At 35.7% G+C, this 18,509-nt stretch overlaps 1 protein-coding gene and 1 long non-coding RNA gene across 4 annotated transcripts; both read left to right on the top strand.

Annotated features, from left to right (window-relative positions):
- Positions 1–2,201: 2,201 nt before the first annotated feature.
- On the top strand, positions 2,202–7,402 carry LOC141591642 (uncharacterized). 3 transcript variants are annotated; one of them, XR_012520948.1, is made up of 4 exons: positions 2,202–5,561; positions 6,373–6,424; positions 6,528–6,661; positions 6,858–7,402. It is a non-coding gene; the product is annotated as an uncharacterized LOC141591642 (long non-coding RNA). The 3 variants fall into 3 exon arrangements; XR_012520946.1 differs by having other exon boundaries at positions 6,373–6,429; XR_012520945.1 differs by lacking the exon at positions 2,202–5,561 and having other exon boundaries at positions 5,579–6,429.
- Positions 7,403–13,834: 6,432 nt separating this feature from the next.
- Positions 13,835–16,800, top strand: LOC141590867 (NAC domain-containing protein 90). Its single transcript, XM_074411391.1, has 3 exons — positions 13,835–14,133; positions 15,292–15,596; positions 16,224–16,800. Exons 1-3 carry the CDS (start codon positions 13,977–13,979, stop codon positions 16,590–16,592), a joined length of 831 nt encoding a protein of 276 aa, XP_074267492.1. The 5' UTR covers positions 13,835–13,976; the 3' UTR covers positions 16,593–16,800.
- Positions 16,801–18,509: the final 1,709 nt, after the last annotated feature.

Here is an 18,509-nt window from a genome sequence, read left to right as displayed (position 1 = left end):
ACTCGCAGTTGTTGAAAGCATCATCATGGTAGAACGCGGTTTCGTCGGTCACGACTGCGTCTTGTTGTTTCGACATTTTCTTAGCTTTTTGGGTGGGTTTTTTGTGTGTATATTTTTGTTTGGGAATGAATGTGACTAGCTTCTAGTGTCTTTCCCCATGACGCGCCAATTGTTCCGGTGTAATTCCGCAGCAAGTATCGTTACCACCCGTGGCTTGTAGAATAATGTCTTGAGTTGAACCCTTCTTGCTTCTATCGTCCCTCTCGGCCTCTCTCGCAACAATGAACGAGGCGAGGGCTTGGCTTTGTGCCAAGCGTACTCACTCCGACGCTCAAGTCAATAAACTTAAAGGATTAAGCTGTGTTACTTGGCTAGATATGTATTGTAGAGAGATAAGGAGATATTACTGGATGAATAGTGTATTTAGGTTAAGTTGTGGGATCCTTTCCTCAAAGAAGGTTGAGGAGTATTTATAGGCTTTCACCTTTTGTCACGTAGTGGCCAAGTGGCCAAGTGGCTATCGGTGGAAAGATCGTTCTACCCTCGACCGATGGACCTATGGCAGCCGCCGAGGATCTTGGATGTGAGTACGCGGATATGTGTCCCTTTGGCGAGGTTGTCGCCGAGACCGGGTGACATGGCAGGCCGATGGGATGCATCGGCTAGGCTGTCTAAGTCGTTGACTTGCTGTGGATATCTTTGACCTTGCTCAGTGTGTTGACTTGGTCAGCGGTGCAGAATATGCCCCATCAATTGCAAAGATCTGTCACTTTCTTTGCATTAATAAACCTCCTATAATCGCTGCATAACAAACGTGAACATATGAGCTTGGGACGACCTCTTCTCTCCCAAACACCCTCAATTTCTCCAACGCCAAAGCCACCACACATAAACATAAGTAAAAAAAAAAAAAAAAAAAAAAAAAAAAAAAAGCTATTGATGCCAAATAAAAATTGATCCACAAACCAAATAGTAAAAAAAAAAAAACCATTTCCTAACTGGCTGACTAGCCCGCAAGGTTGAAGCCTATTGATTAAAACTTGTTATGTTCAAGCCTTCAAAATAACAATTTTGTGAAATGTTCATGGCTCGAAACTATGCATTCAACATTCTAGTTTTCGAACCTCACACCATAAGAAAATAGAAAAATAAAACGGAAAATTCACGTGGTACCCTCGAATTTTGTCATTTTGCACATGGTATCCAACTTTTTAAATTTGTGTACATGATACCCTCCATGTTTGATTTTCATGCACAACATGTCATTTTTGTCGTTATAAAAAAACTCATTTGCGCATAATTCATAGACCAAAATTCAGAATTGGCCAATTTTTTTTCCTAAAATGATTATCTCGTCATAATTTACAATTTGAGAAAAAAAATTGTCGACTGACATTTTATAGGGTTTTTTGTTAACGGAAATCTCAAATTAACCATATCTTCGATCTTAAATTTTCGAATGACCATTTTTCTTTTATCAATTTATATATCTCGAAGTGGTAATGAATTTGAAAAAAAAAAAAATAGTCAATTCCGATTTTTAATCTATGATTTATGCTCAATTGAAAATCTTAAGAACGATAAAAAGGGCACGTTGTGCTTGAAAAATCAAATATCAAAGATATCTTGTGCACAAACTTAGGGGTCGTTTGGTTCAACAAGTTGGAATGAAATGGAATGGAGTTTGATAGTAGAGTAGTATGAGGTTTTAAATTTATATTGTCTAATCTTGTTTGGTTCACCATAAATTGTAGAAGGGAGGAATGAAGTTTGAATCCAAGATAGGAGGGTGGGTATGAGATTTCAAGCGGTTGAAGTGGAGTTAGAATCCATTGGGTATCTAACTCCATTCAAATCCATTTCAAAAGCTCCAACCAAACACCCTTTAAAAAGTTGGATACAACTGCAAAATGACAAAGTTTGAGGGTATCACGTGAATTTTTTCCGAAAATAATAAATACTCCCTCCTATTCTACATAAACTTCCCTCTTTCTTTTTTCATCTATTCACAATACCTTCCCTATTTCCTTATTTAGTAAAGTTTTATACTTGTTTTAATCACTTTACCCCACCTCGCTCCACAACAATACTTATTTTAATCAACTTAACCCACAACAATACTTATTTTAATCACCCAACCCACAATAATACCTCACAATACCTTCCCTCTCTCCAATTACCAAACCCCACTACTCCGTATAATACTTTACCTTATTTTAATCCCTCTTCTTAATTCTAGTGTCCCATAAATATGAAGGTTTATCTAAAATAAGAGGGAGTAGATGTAATTATTTCTAAAATTTAACAGAAAAAAAAAAATATCATCCGATATCCTCGCCGAATATCTTCCCTGGGAGTGCTAGGCTGCTACAACCACCTGAGACCCCACCTCCTCCCGAAATTCCCTTTTCAATCTCACATTCTCACCAACTCTCAACCTCCCTTCCCCTCCGCTTCCATAAAGCAACCGTCAAAATGGACCCTCGTCAACGCCGTCGTCGCCATTCATCCTCCCACTTCCTCACCACCACCTTCTCCCCTCCCACCACCACCACAACAACCACCACCGAACCCGACTTCTCCGAATCCGATCTCTTCTTCACCTCCCCAATCCCTTCCCCCACCACAACAACCACCCGTCCAAAACCACCGCCGCTCCGCACCCAACGCTCTTTCAAACTAGACCTCCCTTCACCCTCCGGCATCCTCGCCGCATTACCCTTACCCTCACCTCAACCTTCTTCTAGAACAATCTCCATCCTTCCGCATCCCAATTCCCTCTCTCCTTCTTCCGAACTCCGTCATACCTTCTCATTGCCTTCTAATCATCTCATCCCCACGCGCCGCGTCGGTGCGTGTGGTTTTGATGATATTCAGGAAGACGGTGATGATGACGTCATGATGCCGCCGCATGAGATGGTTGCTAGGCGGTTGAGGGAGACTCCGGTGTTGAGTTGTTCGGTTTTAGAAGGTGCTGGAAGGACTTTGAAAGGGAGAGATCTTCGTCAGGTTCGCAACGCTGTGTTTCGTCAAACTGGCTTCATTGATTGAATTATTGATTGGTTGATTGATTGATTGATTGATTGATTGACGAGTTTTCGCGACGAGTTTTTTCGTAGGGATTAGGTTTTTGTGTTCTTGTTGAGTGAGAGTTTTGATTGATTCCGGAACTGTAGACAATTGTTCATTTGTTGAGTGATTTTATTTATTTGTTCATTTTATTTGATTGATCAATTATATACATTGATCAATTTCAATTTTAAATGTATGCATATTTATGAGAATGTCTATGAATATTCATCAACATTGTTGTTTTCTCGAGTTTTATTGATGCTTAATTTCGATTGTTTTGTGGCATTGATGCTTGTCAACCTTTTTTTCGCCTGAAGTCGGGTTTTGTTAAGTAGATGCAGTTGATTAGACAAGGAATTACAATTGTTTCCGACAATGCAATATACCGGCTTCTGCTTTGTTTATCTAGGAGGAACATCGCTAAATGGCGGACTCTCAGTATTGCTCCGTCTGTCCCTAAGGGTGTGTTTGGATTGAGGGATTTGGAGGGAAAGGGAGGGGAGGGAATTGGAAGGATGAGAAATCCATTGTTTGGTTAGCAAAATGAAGGTAGAGGGATTTGAAGGGGAGGGAAAATGGATCCCTCCATTTCCCTCCTACAAGGCAAATTATTTCCCCACCAACATAGGCAAGATTTGGAGGGAAAATCATCTCCTCCATTCTTCCTTCCCTCCCCTTCCCTTCTTTTCTCTTCCCTCCTTCCCCCTCCCCTTCCTTTCCCTCCTTTTTTCCTATCCAAACAAGGCCTAAATATAGTTTACATTCCATTAGTGAAATTATGGTTGTCTCCTCCGGTTGTTTACATTTCATGTTTTGAGTTGTAAGGAACAACTGTGGAATTGTGGATACTCTAGTTCAATTATAAGCTTACGTGAGAAACCTGATCCAAAAGCATACATAAATATTTGTTGCAAACCGAGGTAGTACCTTTGGTTCGCGACTCTATTTTATTTCACTGTTCTGCTCGTCTGGAACAAAACTATTGGTGATTTCTAATCAAGCTAGAGCTGCATATGTCGAACTCCCCATCACCATGCTATAGGAGAGAATTTTAAGAGTAGCGAGCTAATGTTGGTGGTGGTGGTGGTGGTGGTGGTGGTGCTATTTCCATCCTTCTATACATCACTCAGATAGAAATATGTAAAAGGAAAAGAAAACCAGGAGGTTGTTCGAAAGAGGCGCTTTGAATGTAGATCGTTACTGTTTGATGTGAATACTCTTCATGGGTGTTGTGTGCTTTTCAACTTAGCTTTGATCACAAGGAAGCTGACGGTCAACATATGGAATTTGTCTAAGGGTATGGGGGTTTGTGCGGCGTGTACTTGAGATAATCCCGGAGATACATACCAATTGAAGATATGGAGTGTGTTCTTTCGTTTTGAGAGGCATCGGTCGTGACATTTTAAAGTGGCTTAGGTGTGAATACAAAGTTGACTCTGAATCTATGGAAGAAACAGTGTGGCTTGCTCACCTCTTATTCACTTAGGTCAAGGTTAGTACATACTCTGGCCTGCAGGAGATATGCATAAATGCGTTGCTGATTAATAATCACAGAGCTATGCATTATTACAGCTCATGGGCGCTCTGGATTTAATTTTTTGGTGTTTTCGGTGTTTTGCTATTCTGCAATGCTCTTCGATGAAACACAAACGGGCTACTGTATTTAAAGGAAGGAGCGAGTCAAGATTCCAAGGTGGTTGGATACTTGGATCCATGACCCCAATTTGGCTATAAAATTTTTCACCGTTAGGCCAGGGGGTTGTCATCATATCACCAAATCTGTGGACTTGACATGCATTATGAGGCTTTATTTTTTTATAGTAGAAGTGTGCTCCATATATTAGAGGATCAGAACAGATACGATTTAGGAGAAAGAAAATCCTATCCTAAGTGAAATCCTAGCCACCCAGTTTATTGCGACATAAAAATTTACATGAGACGGTCTTACATGACCAACTCATTAACCCTTATTAATTAATGAGTACACAAGGACTTTGGTTTATGAGATCGTTTCATAGAAGACTTGTTGGAATTCTGATAGGGATTTATGAATTGTTGAGCTCGGCAAATACCATCTTATTTCCTGGCAAGAGTGGCAACTTCAAAAGTCTGAATTCTGAATACAGTCGAAGGGTGTGGTGGATGGAAGCTGCACTGGCACACTACTTCTTTTGTGATTGTCTGTTGTATGAACTTTATCAGTATATTTTATGATGGGGAAGTGTTGGACAGTCTGAGTCTCTTGGGTATGTTTGATGATTGATGAAGATAGCTGATTGTGCGTCTTTAAAGGTCACCCTGATGCTCTGTTAAGAAGGCCTTGTTCTGAGAGTGTCCAGCCAGATAATTCTCGACATTGGTTTTGGATAGGATTTTTTCCCTTTTTCCTTAATCCATAGTTTGTTAGTCTTTTTTTTGCAGATATAAAAAAGCTAAATTCAGCATCGATTGCTGGATCACTGGAATCAGACTTCTTCTCAAACAGTTTGGTAAGGTTCCATGTTCCTGTCCTTTTTTTTAATGGAGATTATTCCCTTGCTATTTGCCTCATCTCTATAACACGAAGTAGCCGCTAAGCTAATCTCCTCCTCCTCAATTGTCCTATGGATGCATATCATTTATGTCTCGTTTCAGGATGAGCCAGTGGAGGTGTGGTAGTGGCGGAGCTAGGGTTTGAATATATACCTAGGTCTAGATTTTGAAACTGTTACAGCTACTTCACAATTTTAAATGATTTTGTTGATACTTCTTAATGGAAATTCTTGATTTATTTTTGTTGGATTATGAGTCTTATGACCCTACTTACCCCATCCCGGTCCGCCCTGGATTATTCAATTATATGATGAACAGAAAAGGTTGATGCTAATGATGAGAAGACTCCGTCTAAATTGGGAAAATTTGAGCCTGAGGCTATGGTTTATGTGATTCTTATCTCCCCCTGTATCATGCTGTATGAGTCTGTATCGTACTGATGTTGTGCCTTATTTTATATCGTTAAAGAGGGAAAAAAAGGTATGTAGAGAAGATATACTTTGGTTGGCATTCACCTAATAAGCCTCTTGCCTCGGGTTGTCTCAACCATAGGCGTTGAATCTCGTCTTAACACCTCATACTTTTTTACAGTCAGTGATCCTGATTTTGTAAAGATATAATTACTGCAATGTTAAAATACATAGGGGTGACTATCTTTTAATGATTGTGAGATTACTTTTTACTGAAAATTTACTGATTTTCATTCTTTTTGTTGGATCATGACCCTACTTAACCCCACCCTTGATTATTCAACTATATGCTGAACAGAAAAAGTTGATGCTAATGATGAGAAGACTCGGTCCAAATCGGGAAAAAATGAGTATGGTATTGGATTATTTGATTCTTATCTGAATAACTATTATTAATAGATATGCCGGTGATTTTACAAATAATTATTGGAAAATTTGACAACTTTTCCACAGGTTTACTTGTTCTCTCCGCGTACGAGAGAGATAAAGGGACAAAAAGCATAAATTGGTCCTTACTTTTCCTTAACGTTAGGGACCAAAATTAGGCAGAAATAGTCCAGGAACTAAAATTTTGGGTCTCTTTCAAGGTGAGCATGACCTTGCTTGACTCCTGTCCTTGGATGTTTCCACATAAGTAACAAACCATTTAAGCTGACCTTTTTTTCTATTTTTTTATTTTTTTAATTTAATTCGGGTTTACTTAATTTAGATTATCATCATAATTTCATTTTTGTTTGTTTCTGGTATTTATGTTGTTTTCTTAATTTGATAATACCCACGTAGATGTGAAGAGACGGGCTATATACGGTAGAGATATATGGGATGACAATGTGTTTGGACTTTGGACCTGATCTACGACACTACGACGCTACGACGCTACTGTGCTGGTGATTAAAGTGGAGGTGTTTGTGGACAATAGATCACAATCACAGGTTCAAATCCTCCTTTCCTTTATTTGTACTCCTTGTGCCTCCTTTGATTTAATCAAAATCAGATTTTACAACTCGACTGTGGCTCGATGCACACGAAGCTGTTCGAATGGCATACTACGATATGTCGATATGGAGTGTTTACTGAATAATACTCTGTACTAGGATGCTTTTGGACTAAAATTGACCCAAGTCATGGCAGAAATACAATTCAAAGAACTATTTATCTCAAGGCATCAACCATTACCCATTAACATAATGGATGATTTAGTGTAACCACTAAATTCTGTGATTTTTCAAGTTTTCTGTAGAACCAAAGTTCTTGGTTAACCAAAGTTCTAAAGTAGTGTGAAATAGAGTGTGCTTCACATAATTATTCTTGACAAATTCTCATTTGTGACGGCGATATCTGTTTTTCTTTGACCCCAACTTGTTTTAACTACTTTTGTTGTGGGGAAGTAGCAAATAACCCCCAAACGTTTACTCTTACGTGCAAATTACCCCCACGACATTGAACATGTGCATATTAGCCCCACAAGTTTACCAAATGGTGCAAATCAATTCTACAATAAAAATTTTGTATTATTTAAAAATGAAAATTAAATTGTCATAATTTATTAATATTATTAAACCACATATTTATTATTTATTTGTTAAAACTCAATTTTACCCTCTTCTTATCACCACATCACCACATGCCTCCCTCCGAGGCTCCGACCACTACAACACCTACGGCTGATCACTGCAAACTGAGGTAAGATCAAAATCACCATCAACCACGAAGAAAATTGCCATTCTTTACCGATGACAACAGTACCACATTCTCATCCCAATTGAAACCGACCCAGCAACATAAATCACCATTCACCTTCCTGTCATTGAAAACCTCAGAAAAGGGGATGTTGTTCGAATGGATGGGTCGGATTCGACGGGGATGGGTCATGGGTGTTACGTATAGCCTCAGTGTAGTGCGACTGTGCGAGTACGGGTGGTCAGGAGCCCAGGAGGTAGTGTGTACGGTTGCTATTGGAGGGTTATATCAGTGGTGGTCTGGTGGAGATATGTGGAGGTTGTTGTAGCACCTTTAGTTAGGAGCAGTAGTGGACCTGTAGTATACAGCCGAGAAGGAAGAAAATTGATCTGAGTTTTAAGCAGTTAAGGTCTAAGGGTAAAGTGTGGGAACTGGGAAGGGTAGATTAGTCCATAATTAATATACCAATTTTTTTATAAAATTGGAAAATCAATGGAAAAAAGAAAAGTATTAAATATCAGCCCAACAAATTAAAAGGAGGTAAATTGCACCAATAATTAAAGTTATGGGGTTAATTTGCACTTACTAAAAGTTATGGGGGCAAGATGCACATAGGAGCAAACGTGTGGGGTTTATTTGCTACTTTTCCCCTTTTGTTGTTGCACCAAGTTTCTAATTTAGATTGTCAAAAATAAAAAAAAAGTTTCTAATTAAGTCTTTCTTGATGCGTCTAACTGTAGTGCACTGATTTCCTCGAAACAAACTTCCAGCCCAACATTGCCGCCCTCCCACCGCCATCATGATAGCCTTTCCTGATGCGTTTAACTAGGGCAGATCACGGATCGGATATCCGATCTGAAGTGCTAGATCGGTTTGGATAATTGGATTTTTTGCTCGCTTTACAATGATTTCCTTGAAAAAAAACTTACAACCCAACATTGCCGCCCTCCCGCCGCCATGATCGAGACAGCTCCACAACTAGCGCCGGTGAATCCTTCCTACCCATCTTCACCTTCTCGTCGTTACCCTATCCAAAACAATCCGCCATCTACTAAACTCCTCCCCCACCGCTCCAAACGCCATCACACCGTCATCCTTATAGAAGTAGGTGCAAGAGAATTGGCCCACAAGCGAGTGAGGTTTTATTATAAAGCCAATTGGTGATAGGAAGGGTAGTCTATTACTCCCTCCATTCAACTCCACTTTGCAACTTTCTATTTTGCGCACTATTCACAAGCGGACATTCAACTTCAATTTTCTCTCGATACATAAGTGAAAATATGTTCATGTGGGATCTTATTTGATTCGTCATTAAGAGTACATTAAAAATATCTAACTTTTATAATTTTTGCAAATACGCAGCTAATGATATTTATCGTGTAAAAGCTTCGTCGGCAAACGTGATAAAAGAAACTTGTAAAGTGGAGTTGAATGATAGGAGTAGTATAAACTAATCTCCTCACTCTAATTTTACGCATGTGTGAGAATATCCCAACGTGCATGAGAAGAAATTCACTTGAGGACCATCACCACATTGCACCTTACGGTGCCAATCTGAACCGTCGGATATTATACCCCTTGTTGAGTCATCTGCAACGAGCTTGTATTTATAGAGTTCTTATTTTTGTATTACTAAATCATAACTCTATAAATTAACACCTCATGAATTTTTTATATTTATGTACAAAAAAAAAAAAAAAAAAAATTCATATCTCACGTCATCCCCCTTAAACTAAAAGAATAAGGAATTCTAAACTTTTTCCCGCTCAAATATTTTAGTAAAAGAATAAGGAATTCTAAACTTTTTCCCGCTCAAATATTTTAGTAAGGAATCAGACATTCTATATTTGGCTATTATATAGAAATAATCTATAGAAAAATTATGTAGCATAAAAATCTTTCACCTTAAATAAAAAAATACACAAATTCTTGTTTCAGGCGGACACTTTTGGTCTTATTTGTCAGACGGATAAAATGTTGCCATTTTTAAAGAAAATGTAACCAATTAATTCACAAAATGTTATGACTAGAGGTGTCATTTTTTACCCTGAAAATGATGTGAACAATAATGGTAACATGTTATCAAAAAATAACAACATTTTATTGTAAAATGATGACATGTTACCCGTCTTATTTCAGACCAAAAGCAATGGTCTTAAAAAAAACGGACCGAAAAAAATATACCGAATTATATTCTAACTATAAACCGAACCCAGTAAATGGCGATAATTTTGTTTGTCTTGCCTTTGATTGGAGGATGGAATTGGCTATTTCTTAATTTTAGGAAAGATAATTAATTAATTAAAGATATTGTCAGAAGGAAGGCTCTTAACCACTGCCCCCGGGGCGTTGGTTATCTTTTGCCTATTAAAATTTGATATTTCACATACACATATCTTAATTTTTATAATTATAATCATTAATTTGTTTTAAGTATTTTTCAACACTAACGCGGATTGTCAACGTTTATAATCGATCTTATATTAACCATAATTGCGAAACTCTCTAAAACCCTTATCTAGAAGAAACCGTACAAATTGTACGGGATCAACACTAGTTATATATTAATATGAGAAAAAAAGCCGTAAAATCATTCAAGAAAATTGAGTAAAATTGAACTGTAAAATAATAGTGGTATCTCATTAATTGTTCATTTTTCTAGTTTTATATGTTTCGAGCAAAAAAAATTAAAACTGAAAATTAATCAAAGTGAATTGAGTAATGTAATTAAATATATTTTTTTTTTTAAAAGTTTTTTTTATACCACAAAACTAATGGTTTATAGTTTTATATTGTGTATACTTTAATTAAAATATTATAGTTTAGTATTTAGTGAAAATTATATATATTGATGAAGATTAATTTTAATGAAAAGAAATATATAATAAAATACATTATAATTATTAATTTCCTAATTTAGTGAATAAAATTAAATTATCAATAACTTTCTTAATTAAAAAAGATACTTTTTGGAGGGAAAACTTGTGAGATCACCTATTCAATTAGTAAATAGGGGATGTTAATTTAGTTCAAACTCAAATTCATTCCCTTTTAAACTCCTAAAATTCGCAATTCATTACTACTAAGGCTATGAATAAAATTACTCCTACATCATATAGACTATAGAGTGCGGAAACCTCATAATTTAAACGTGAATTTCTTAAGAAACGTTTGATTTTATGAGTACAGTAAATCTTATGTAAAATGATTTTACATAAAATTGTAAAATTTTATAAGAAAAATGTGATGCCATTATCATAGAAAAGTAGTTGTTGGTGGGAGTTATTTAAATGAAGTTAACTAACATAAAATATCACTTGATTTTATAAAAATATTTGTGTTAACGGTTTTATACAAAAATTATCGTATTTTTATACCGAGAATAAAAGGAGTCATTACTAATTAGACTACAATTAATGTATTATACAACTGGTTGTATATACAACTTATTCAATGTAGTTGAGCTTTGTTATAAAGTTGTCGAGCTTTATTAACAAAATTATCGAGCTATGGTACAAAGTTATTGTGCTTAACAGAATAATTATTAAACTTAATAACTTCGTAAAATAGCTCAATAACTTGTAAAATAGCTCAACAACTTTGTGTAATAGCTCAACAACTTTGAGGTGGTTGTACAATATTATTATACAACTGGTTGTAAGATAGTAGAGAAGGCAAAATACGTAACCCATTGCATCACTCAATGTCTCATTGACTCAATGAGGCAACACTGGCGTCATCATTCGCAATATAAGACACTCTAGGGATTATTCCTACATTTTCACATTGTTTTTTTCACAGCTTTTTTCACATTTTTGATCGCCGGAAAAATCGGAAATTTTACAGCTATTTTCACATTGTTTTTTTTTACAGCTATTTCACAAGTGTTTTTTTTTTGATGCAAAAGTGGTACTCCTATATCAATTTTCTCAAATTAATTGGCTTTTTTCTTAAATTTAGAACATAAATTTAATATTGCTTTTAATCAATTAAAAGGATGTTTGGTATAGGGGTGTCTAGGAAAGGGAAATAAAATAAGTAATCCTCATTGCACTCGGTTTTTCATAACATAAATTCTCACTTTAAATAGACATTATCCGTCTAAAGTTATAAACGAGTCAAATATCACACCACTTTCATAATAAGACAAACAGCAAGTGAGATGTCACCACTTTGTCTTATTATATAATGGTGACATATTTGACCCGTCTACACTTTAGACAGATGTACCCGTCTAAAGTCTAAAGTGAGACTAATTATTTTCATAATTTGTACTCCGTTATCTTTGACAGATATACCCATTTAAAGTGAGACTAATTGTTTTCATAATTTGTACTCCTTTATCTCTGTTATACATGAGATTTTCACCATACAAAAACTTTTTATCTTTTTTTTTTTTTTTTTTTTTTTTTTTTTTGGGTATATCATATTTCTTTATTCCATTTAATTTTATAAATTTGTTTTATACATGTGTATCAATGCTCGTTTTCTTTTGTTCATATGTTTAGTTACATATTAATCAAAATTATAAAAATTTGATATTCACAATGTACTCGGTATGACAATTTAAACAAGATCACATGACTATTTTTTATTCTATACTCCTTCCCATCCAAACCAAAGATAACACTTCTCCAATATATCTGAGGAGTATTATATTGAAGAAGTATTACCTTTGGTTTGGATGAGAGAGAGTATATTAGAAGTTATATCGAAGATTCTCCCAACTTATGAATAGTGCCCAAAAAGCAAACGTATAGAATTCAATGAAATGAGAAAGTATGATAAGTCTAAATTTTAATCAGGTCTGTAGGACCAGTGGGGCAATAAAAATCTCACTTTTTTTTTTTGCATATACCGTTCGGTTTAGTCCGAATTGAACCAAGTAGTAGAGATGAAACTGGACACGCAGTCTGTCAGTCTGTCACACCTATACCTGACAAAACTGACCCGAATGAACCGAGCCGAATAATAGAGTTCTGAACCCGACCGGACACCCAAACTCAAAACTCGAACCCGAAATAACTCGACTCGACCCGAATCCAACAAACCCATAATTGAACCGACCTGAGCTGGCTTGACCTGAACCCGACCCGACTCGGTTGACGCATTCACCAGGTCTAGACACGCTCCAGCATACTCCATAACCCATTTGGTACGACACGCCATTGACCGTGGGTCGTGCATCGGCTAAAGTTTGAGAAAGAAGACCGTGCGTAGCTTAGGTATAACACTATGCATACCTAGGCACTATATGCTTCGGCTAGAGGTGGACAACATAGCGGGCCAGCCCGGCCCGACCCGGCCCAACACTGTCACACGGCTTAATTTAGCTTGGCAGTGGCCACAAGACATGGCAAGTCTGGCACAAAGCCCTACTGGTCGTGCTAGTGTTGGTTTTTTTTCGTTTTTTTTTTTTTTTTAAAAAATTGTAACTCAACCGCCTAGCCCGCCCCTATAGTACGTGTCGGCCCGACCAAAAAACCAAATTTAAATTTCGCCCTTGGCCCGCACCAGCCCGATCCAGCCCAGCCCAATGTCCACCTCTAGCTTCGGCACACCCAAATAAAATACAAAGAAATAAGGTTGAAGTGTAGGATCAGTAAGAATTGCTTAGATATGCGCCTAAGCACGTCATGAAACGCTATGAGTCGTGCCTAACCCGTCATTTCATTCACCGACACGATAAGACACGAACCGCATTCTCCAAGGCACGAGGCACGACCCACGACCCACTTTCATCTTTACCAAGTATGATCAATACACCGATAAAAAAATTCACTTATGAATTTTAACACGGCTGCATTCGCAATATACTATATACCTCTAATTAAGTTTGAAAAATCATTTACCACTTAATTAAGTGTTTATGTAGCATGTGAGATTGTGAATAAAGAAATAAAAAATAAGAGAGCTGACTAGTTCAAAGAAACTTGGTAATTTGAAGATGTTAGGACAAGAGACAACACCCTCTCCTTTTCTACTTCATACAACCGCGTGGAAGTTTCAGGCCACACATCTTCGTCTTCTTCTACTCATTATCATGGCTTAATTATCCAAACTTTTCATATTTATTACCCAAATTATCATTGTATATATATATAACATACAATTTGAACAACTACTTACTTACATTTAAACATATTAATTTGCTAGCAAGCAAGCTAATAATAATAAAGAGTTTTAAAACATATTTAAAAAAACTAAGTTGTTTTTATAGAAATGGAGCATCAACTTCCACCTGGTTATCGGTTCTACCCGACCGAGGAAGAGCTCATTTCCTTCTACCTCCACAACAAACTCAATTCTCATAAACCCGAGGTTGATCGAGTTATCCCCACCATCGACATCTACAACTTCGAGCCATGCAAACTTCCAGGTTTAATTTATATATATACACAATAGTAACCATTTTTAATGAAATAATTATGAGAAATCTATCTTTTCTCATATGGGTTCTTAATATGTGTTCTTAGAACGCACGTTAAAAAATTAGAATACCCTCAAAACCAAAGTCAAAATAAATAAATGTTGGGTGCCAAAATAGTAGGGTTTGAGGTTAAATGTTAAATTTTTTTTTTTTTTAAAAAAAAAAAAAAGGCCAATGTAACTACTAGCTTCATTTTTTCAAAACTAGCAAAGTACAAACGTATGCTTTCACTTAAATCACTTAAATACATACAGAGTATATATTTTCAAGTCATAAATAACTCCCACGAGATTGCTCTTAAAGGAGTCTTGGAATTTTCACAAAAAGTTTAAACCACTAAACTTCGCCCTTTTGGTGGATCAAAACTGCATCGAAATCTAGCTCACATTGTATTATAGCCATGAGTTAATCGATGTGTTTTTGTAATATAATGCATTGCATTTAAAGGGCTTATTTTCCATAGTTAAAGTAAACAACATAGATCTTAATTAATTATTAATTCCTCTTCTACTGAAAGAATAAGAAATCTCCAAATTTTCCCGCATAAATGAATTTGGCTATAATTGGGCTTTCTTTATATCATATATATGTAATTAGGCTTTTATTATATTATATTTGTAATTGGGCTTTCATTATATTATATCTACAACTGGATTATACCGAACTTTACTTTTCCACCGATTAATACAAAACATTAATAATAATAAATTTTACAATTAAATATCAAATTGAGTTAAATATTAGGGTTTATAATTGTTACTTCGCATTTTCTTTAATATTCCTATCTAAAAAATCGCGCATTCGTACGGGATCTATACTAGTTAACAACTAACTAGTATAGATCCCGCGCAAATGCGCGGTTTTTTAGATAAGAATATTAGAGAATTTAATAATTATACTATTGGTATTTAACTCCATTTGAAATTTTATTATAAAATTTACTATTAGTAATTTTGTATTAAGAGTTAGAAAAGAGATTTTTCAACACTTTTTACTCTGTATAAGATTGTCGGTTTTACTAAAATTATTTTATTAACTTTGTTTTAATAAAACGTTGTTTTTAATTATATCACTATAATTTCCTAATTATATATTATGAATTAATAGAACAAGCAAGCAAGTTAAGTCATAAGGAAAGAGAGCAATGGTTCTTCTTCATGCCACAACAAGAGCGAGAAGCGAGAGGAGGGAGGCCAACTCGAACCACCACAACCGGGTATTGGAAGGCCACCGGGTCACCTAGCATCGTGTACTCCTCCAATAATAAAGCCATTGGTGTTAAGAAAACCATGGTGTTTTACAAAGGTAAAGCTCCTAATGGTAGGAAAACTAAGTGGAAGATGAATGAATACAAAGCCATCATTCAAGAAGACAACAATTTTAACTCATCATCTGGCTCTTTTGTCCCAAAGGTACTTAATTACGTCTTAATACTACGGAGTATTACGTCTTAAAATTGTACTCGCATATTGCGACACAATTTTTCAACGAGTGCCATTAGGGCACATTTTAAAAAATCTATATAAAGAAATATTTACAAAAAATATTTAGTGAATATTATTGTTGGTAATCTTTTCCTTTTCTATATAGGTTTTAATTTTAAGCTAAAGCAACGCATTAGAAAAATCGATTTTAAAAATTAAGAATTATGTGTATAGAGGATATAGTATATCAATCGTGGTGAAGTTCCAAACATTTCTTTTAAATTTGGATTTTTCAATCATCCAAATTCCAAACAATTAACAAACAAAAATTAAAGTATGATTGATTAAATAGCCTTCAAGCTATAAAATACAAAATTTTAATTAAAAAAATTAATACACTACTAGTCATATGTTTGTCATGTAAGGTATTTTCAGATTTTAAAAGTCAAAACAAGAGATATTCAGACATTTAGGGCCATTAACATAAGAGTTAAGTATCGTGTAAGACTGTTCTACAGTAATACTCCGTATAGTATTTGTAAAACAGTCTTGCACAAATATTTGTGTTAACATAATAATTAATACATAATTTAATTTGTGTTTAATTTGTTGCAGTTGAGGCATGAGCTGAGTTTATGCAGAGTTTACGTAACCTCGGGTTGCGCTCGAGCATTTGATCGACGACCACCAGGAATGACGACGACGACGACAACAACAACACCGTTGCTAAACAACAACGTTCATGCACCACAAGACGATACTACTATGATTTTTGATAATAATATTCAACAAATTGAAGTTGGACAAGGAAGTGGGACTCAAACTACACAAAATTACATGAATACCCCTACAATTTCAACTGATGATAATAGCTCTAACTCAGGGGGTGCTACTATTGAAGGAAACAACAATGCATTTGACATTGAAATGACTGAAAGTCTTGAGAGTCTTGACAACTTTTGGGAGCAACTAGGGTGGCCATGATTTATTTCTTTATGTTGAATAATCTTTAAAAAAATAATTCTAAATGTTGTCCGAGTTCTTGATTCGGATGAGTACTGTATAAGGGATCGTTTAGTTGATGCAATGCGTCTTGTTTCAGACAGACCTTTTTGGTCTGAAATAATAAGACGAGATTTTGTAATCATTTTACAGTTAAATGTGTTCATTATTGAAAAACCAGTTACCATAAGCTGTAACACTGCCTATACCATTGTTGTGGTTACATTTTTTTTTTCTTTTTTTTTTTGGATAACAAGGGGGTTGAATTCCCCGGGCCCATGCATTCCCGCACCACCACATGGACCATGTAAGTCACCCTCTTCGGGGCTGCAGTGACCAAATGATCATCGTTCAAGTTGGTAGTCGAACCCGGGACCTCTCAACTCCTGCATTTTGATTTTCACTATAATGATAATTCTAGTATTGATTTATATTTATGTTGAAAATTACTCCGTACATTTTTAATGGCAAATGTGGGTTCATAATGTAATAAATATTAACAAATTAAAAATGGATGTTTCAAATAATGTGATTATAGGAGTATAAATCAACAATGTTCCTTGCAAATTTACAATCTTTAGATTTTGGTGGTTGTTTTTTTCTATCATTTCGAAAGCTCAAATTAAGGCTTGATTAGCTCTTCAATTCTATCATATAGAGACATTTGTATGAGCGCAAAGTCTTATTTCAGACGGGCAGTTCTCCCGTCTGAAATAAGACCGATAAAATGTTGTCATTTTTTAAGAGAATGTAAGCAGTGAATCTACAAAATGTTATTTTGTGTATTATTAGAGGTGTCACTTTTTACCCTGAAAATAGTGGAAAAAATAATGGTAACATGTTATCATAAAAATACAAATATTTTACTGTCAAATGATAACATGTTGTCCGTCTTATTTCAGACCAATGGTCTGAAGCAAGATGCACTGTTGTATGAGAAGTTCGTACACTCAAACTAGTAGCTTTAATAATTAAGAGAAGCAAAGGTAGCGGCTTACCTAGTACTATATGTGGTTTATTTACAGGCTATCTCGTATACCTGAGAGTTTCTCAAATGTGTGCACCAAACACAATTACTGTGGATTAATTTCCTCGTCACCCAAAAAAATACATGAAACATGATAATAATTGTGTTATAATAAGATAACCAAATGCAGAAACAAGGTCTAAGTACTAATTAGAAACTTAATTAAGATCAAAAGTGTTTACACTTCAAAAATAAAACCATAAGTCTTCGAACACACGCATCTCCATGTTAATTAAGAGAAAGTTTATCAAAGTTGACTGGTGTGAGTGGTAAGGGCTCTCATCTCTTAAACAAGTGGTCAAGGGTTTGATTCCTGACTCTTGCGAATGAAAAAGCCAAACTTGGGAGGGGTCAACCCATTAAATTGCCTTAAGTACCCCGAAGGAGATTGTCTAGCTGTCGGTAGGGGATACTCCTGGTCAACACCAAAAAAAAGAAACTTTATATCTATTTAACATATCACAACAACTTCGGAGAGACGGTCTCTCAATAGCGTTATTAAGAGACCTCTCGCATGATGGGTTGAGGGACCCACTAAATTTCTTTTTTCCCTATTATGTCTCCCACTAAATTAGTGGGAGACGATATCCAATTCATGGACTATACAACCAGATGTATATGTTGTACGGTGTAGAACCTGAGCTTTGTGTCAAAGTATCCGAGCTTTATATTAAAGAATATGAGCTTTATTAGAAAGTATTGACTTCATTCATTTACACATTAAAAACATGAAATTTAAATTAGCTCAAAAAGAATACATGTAGTTCTCAATTTATACTTGGTTGTCACGCTTGCAGACAACCTGGATGTATAATCCTATTTGTGGACGATATCTCATGAGACCTACTGCATATTATCATCTCATTTAAGTA

This window comes from Silene latifolia, chromosome 7, assembly GCF_048544455.1.
Source record: "Silene latifolia isolate original U9 population chromosome 7, ASM4854445v1, whole genome shotgun sequence".
NCBI lineage: Eukaryota > Viridiplantae > Streptophyta > Magnoliopsida > Caryophyllales > Caryophyllaceae > Silene > Silene latifolia.
The sequence above is the reverse complement of the archived record's forward strand: the minus strand, read 5'-3'. Positions and strand labels throughout refer to the sequence as shown.

Bases quoted from the DNA above. Each gene is read 5' to 3' on its own strand.
- LOC141590867 (XM_074411391.1), top strand. From the start codon at position 13,977: ATGGAGCATCAACTTCCACCTGGTTATCGGTTCTACCCGACCGAGGAA. The intron at 14,134-15,291 runs GTTTAATTTATA...ATGAATTAATAG, and splicing joins CGAGCCATGCAAACTTCCAG to AACAAGCAAGCAAGTTAAGT. The intron at 15,597-16,223 runs GTACTTAATTAC...AATTTGTTGCAG, and splicing joins CTGGCTCTTTTGTCCCAAAG to TTGAGGCATGAGCTGAGTTT.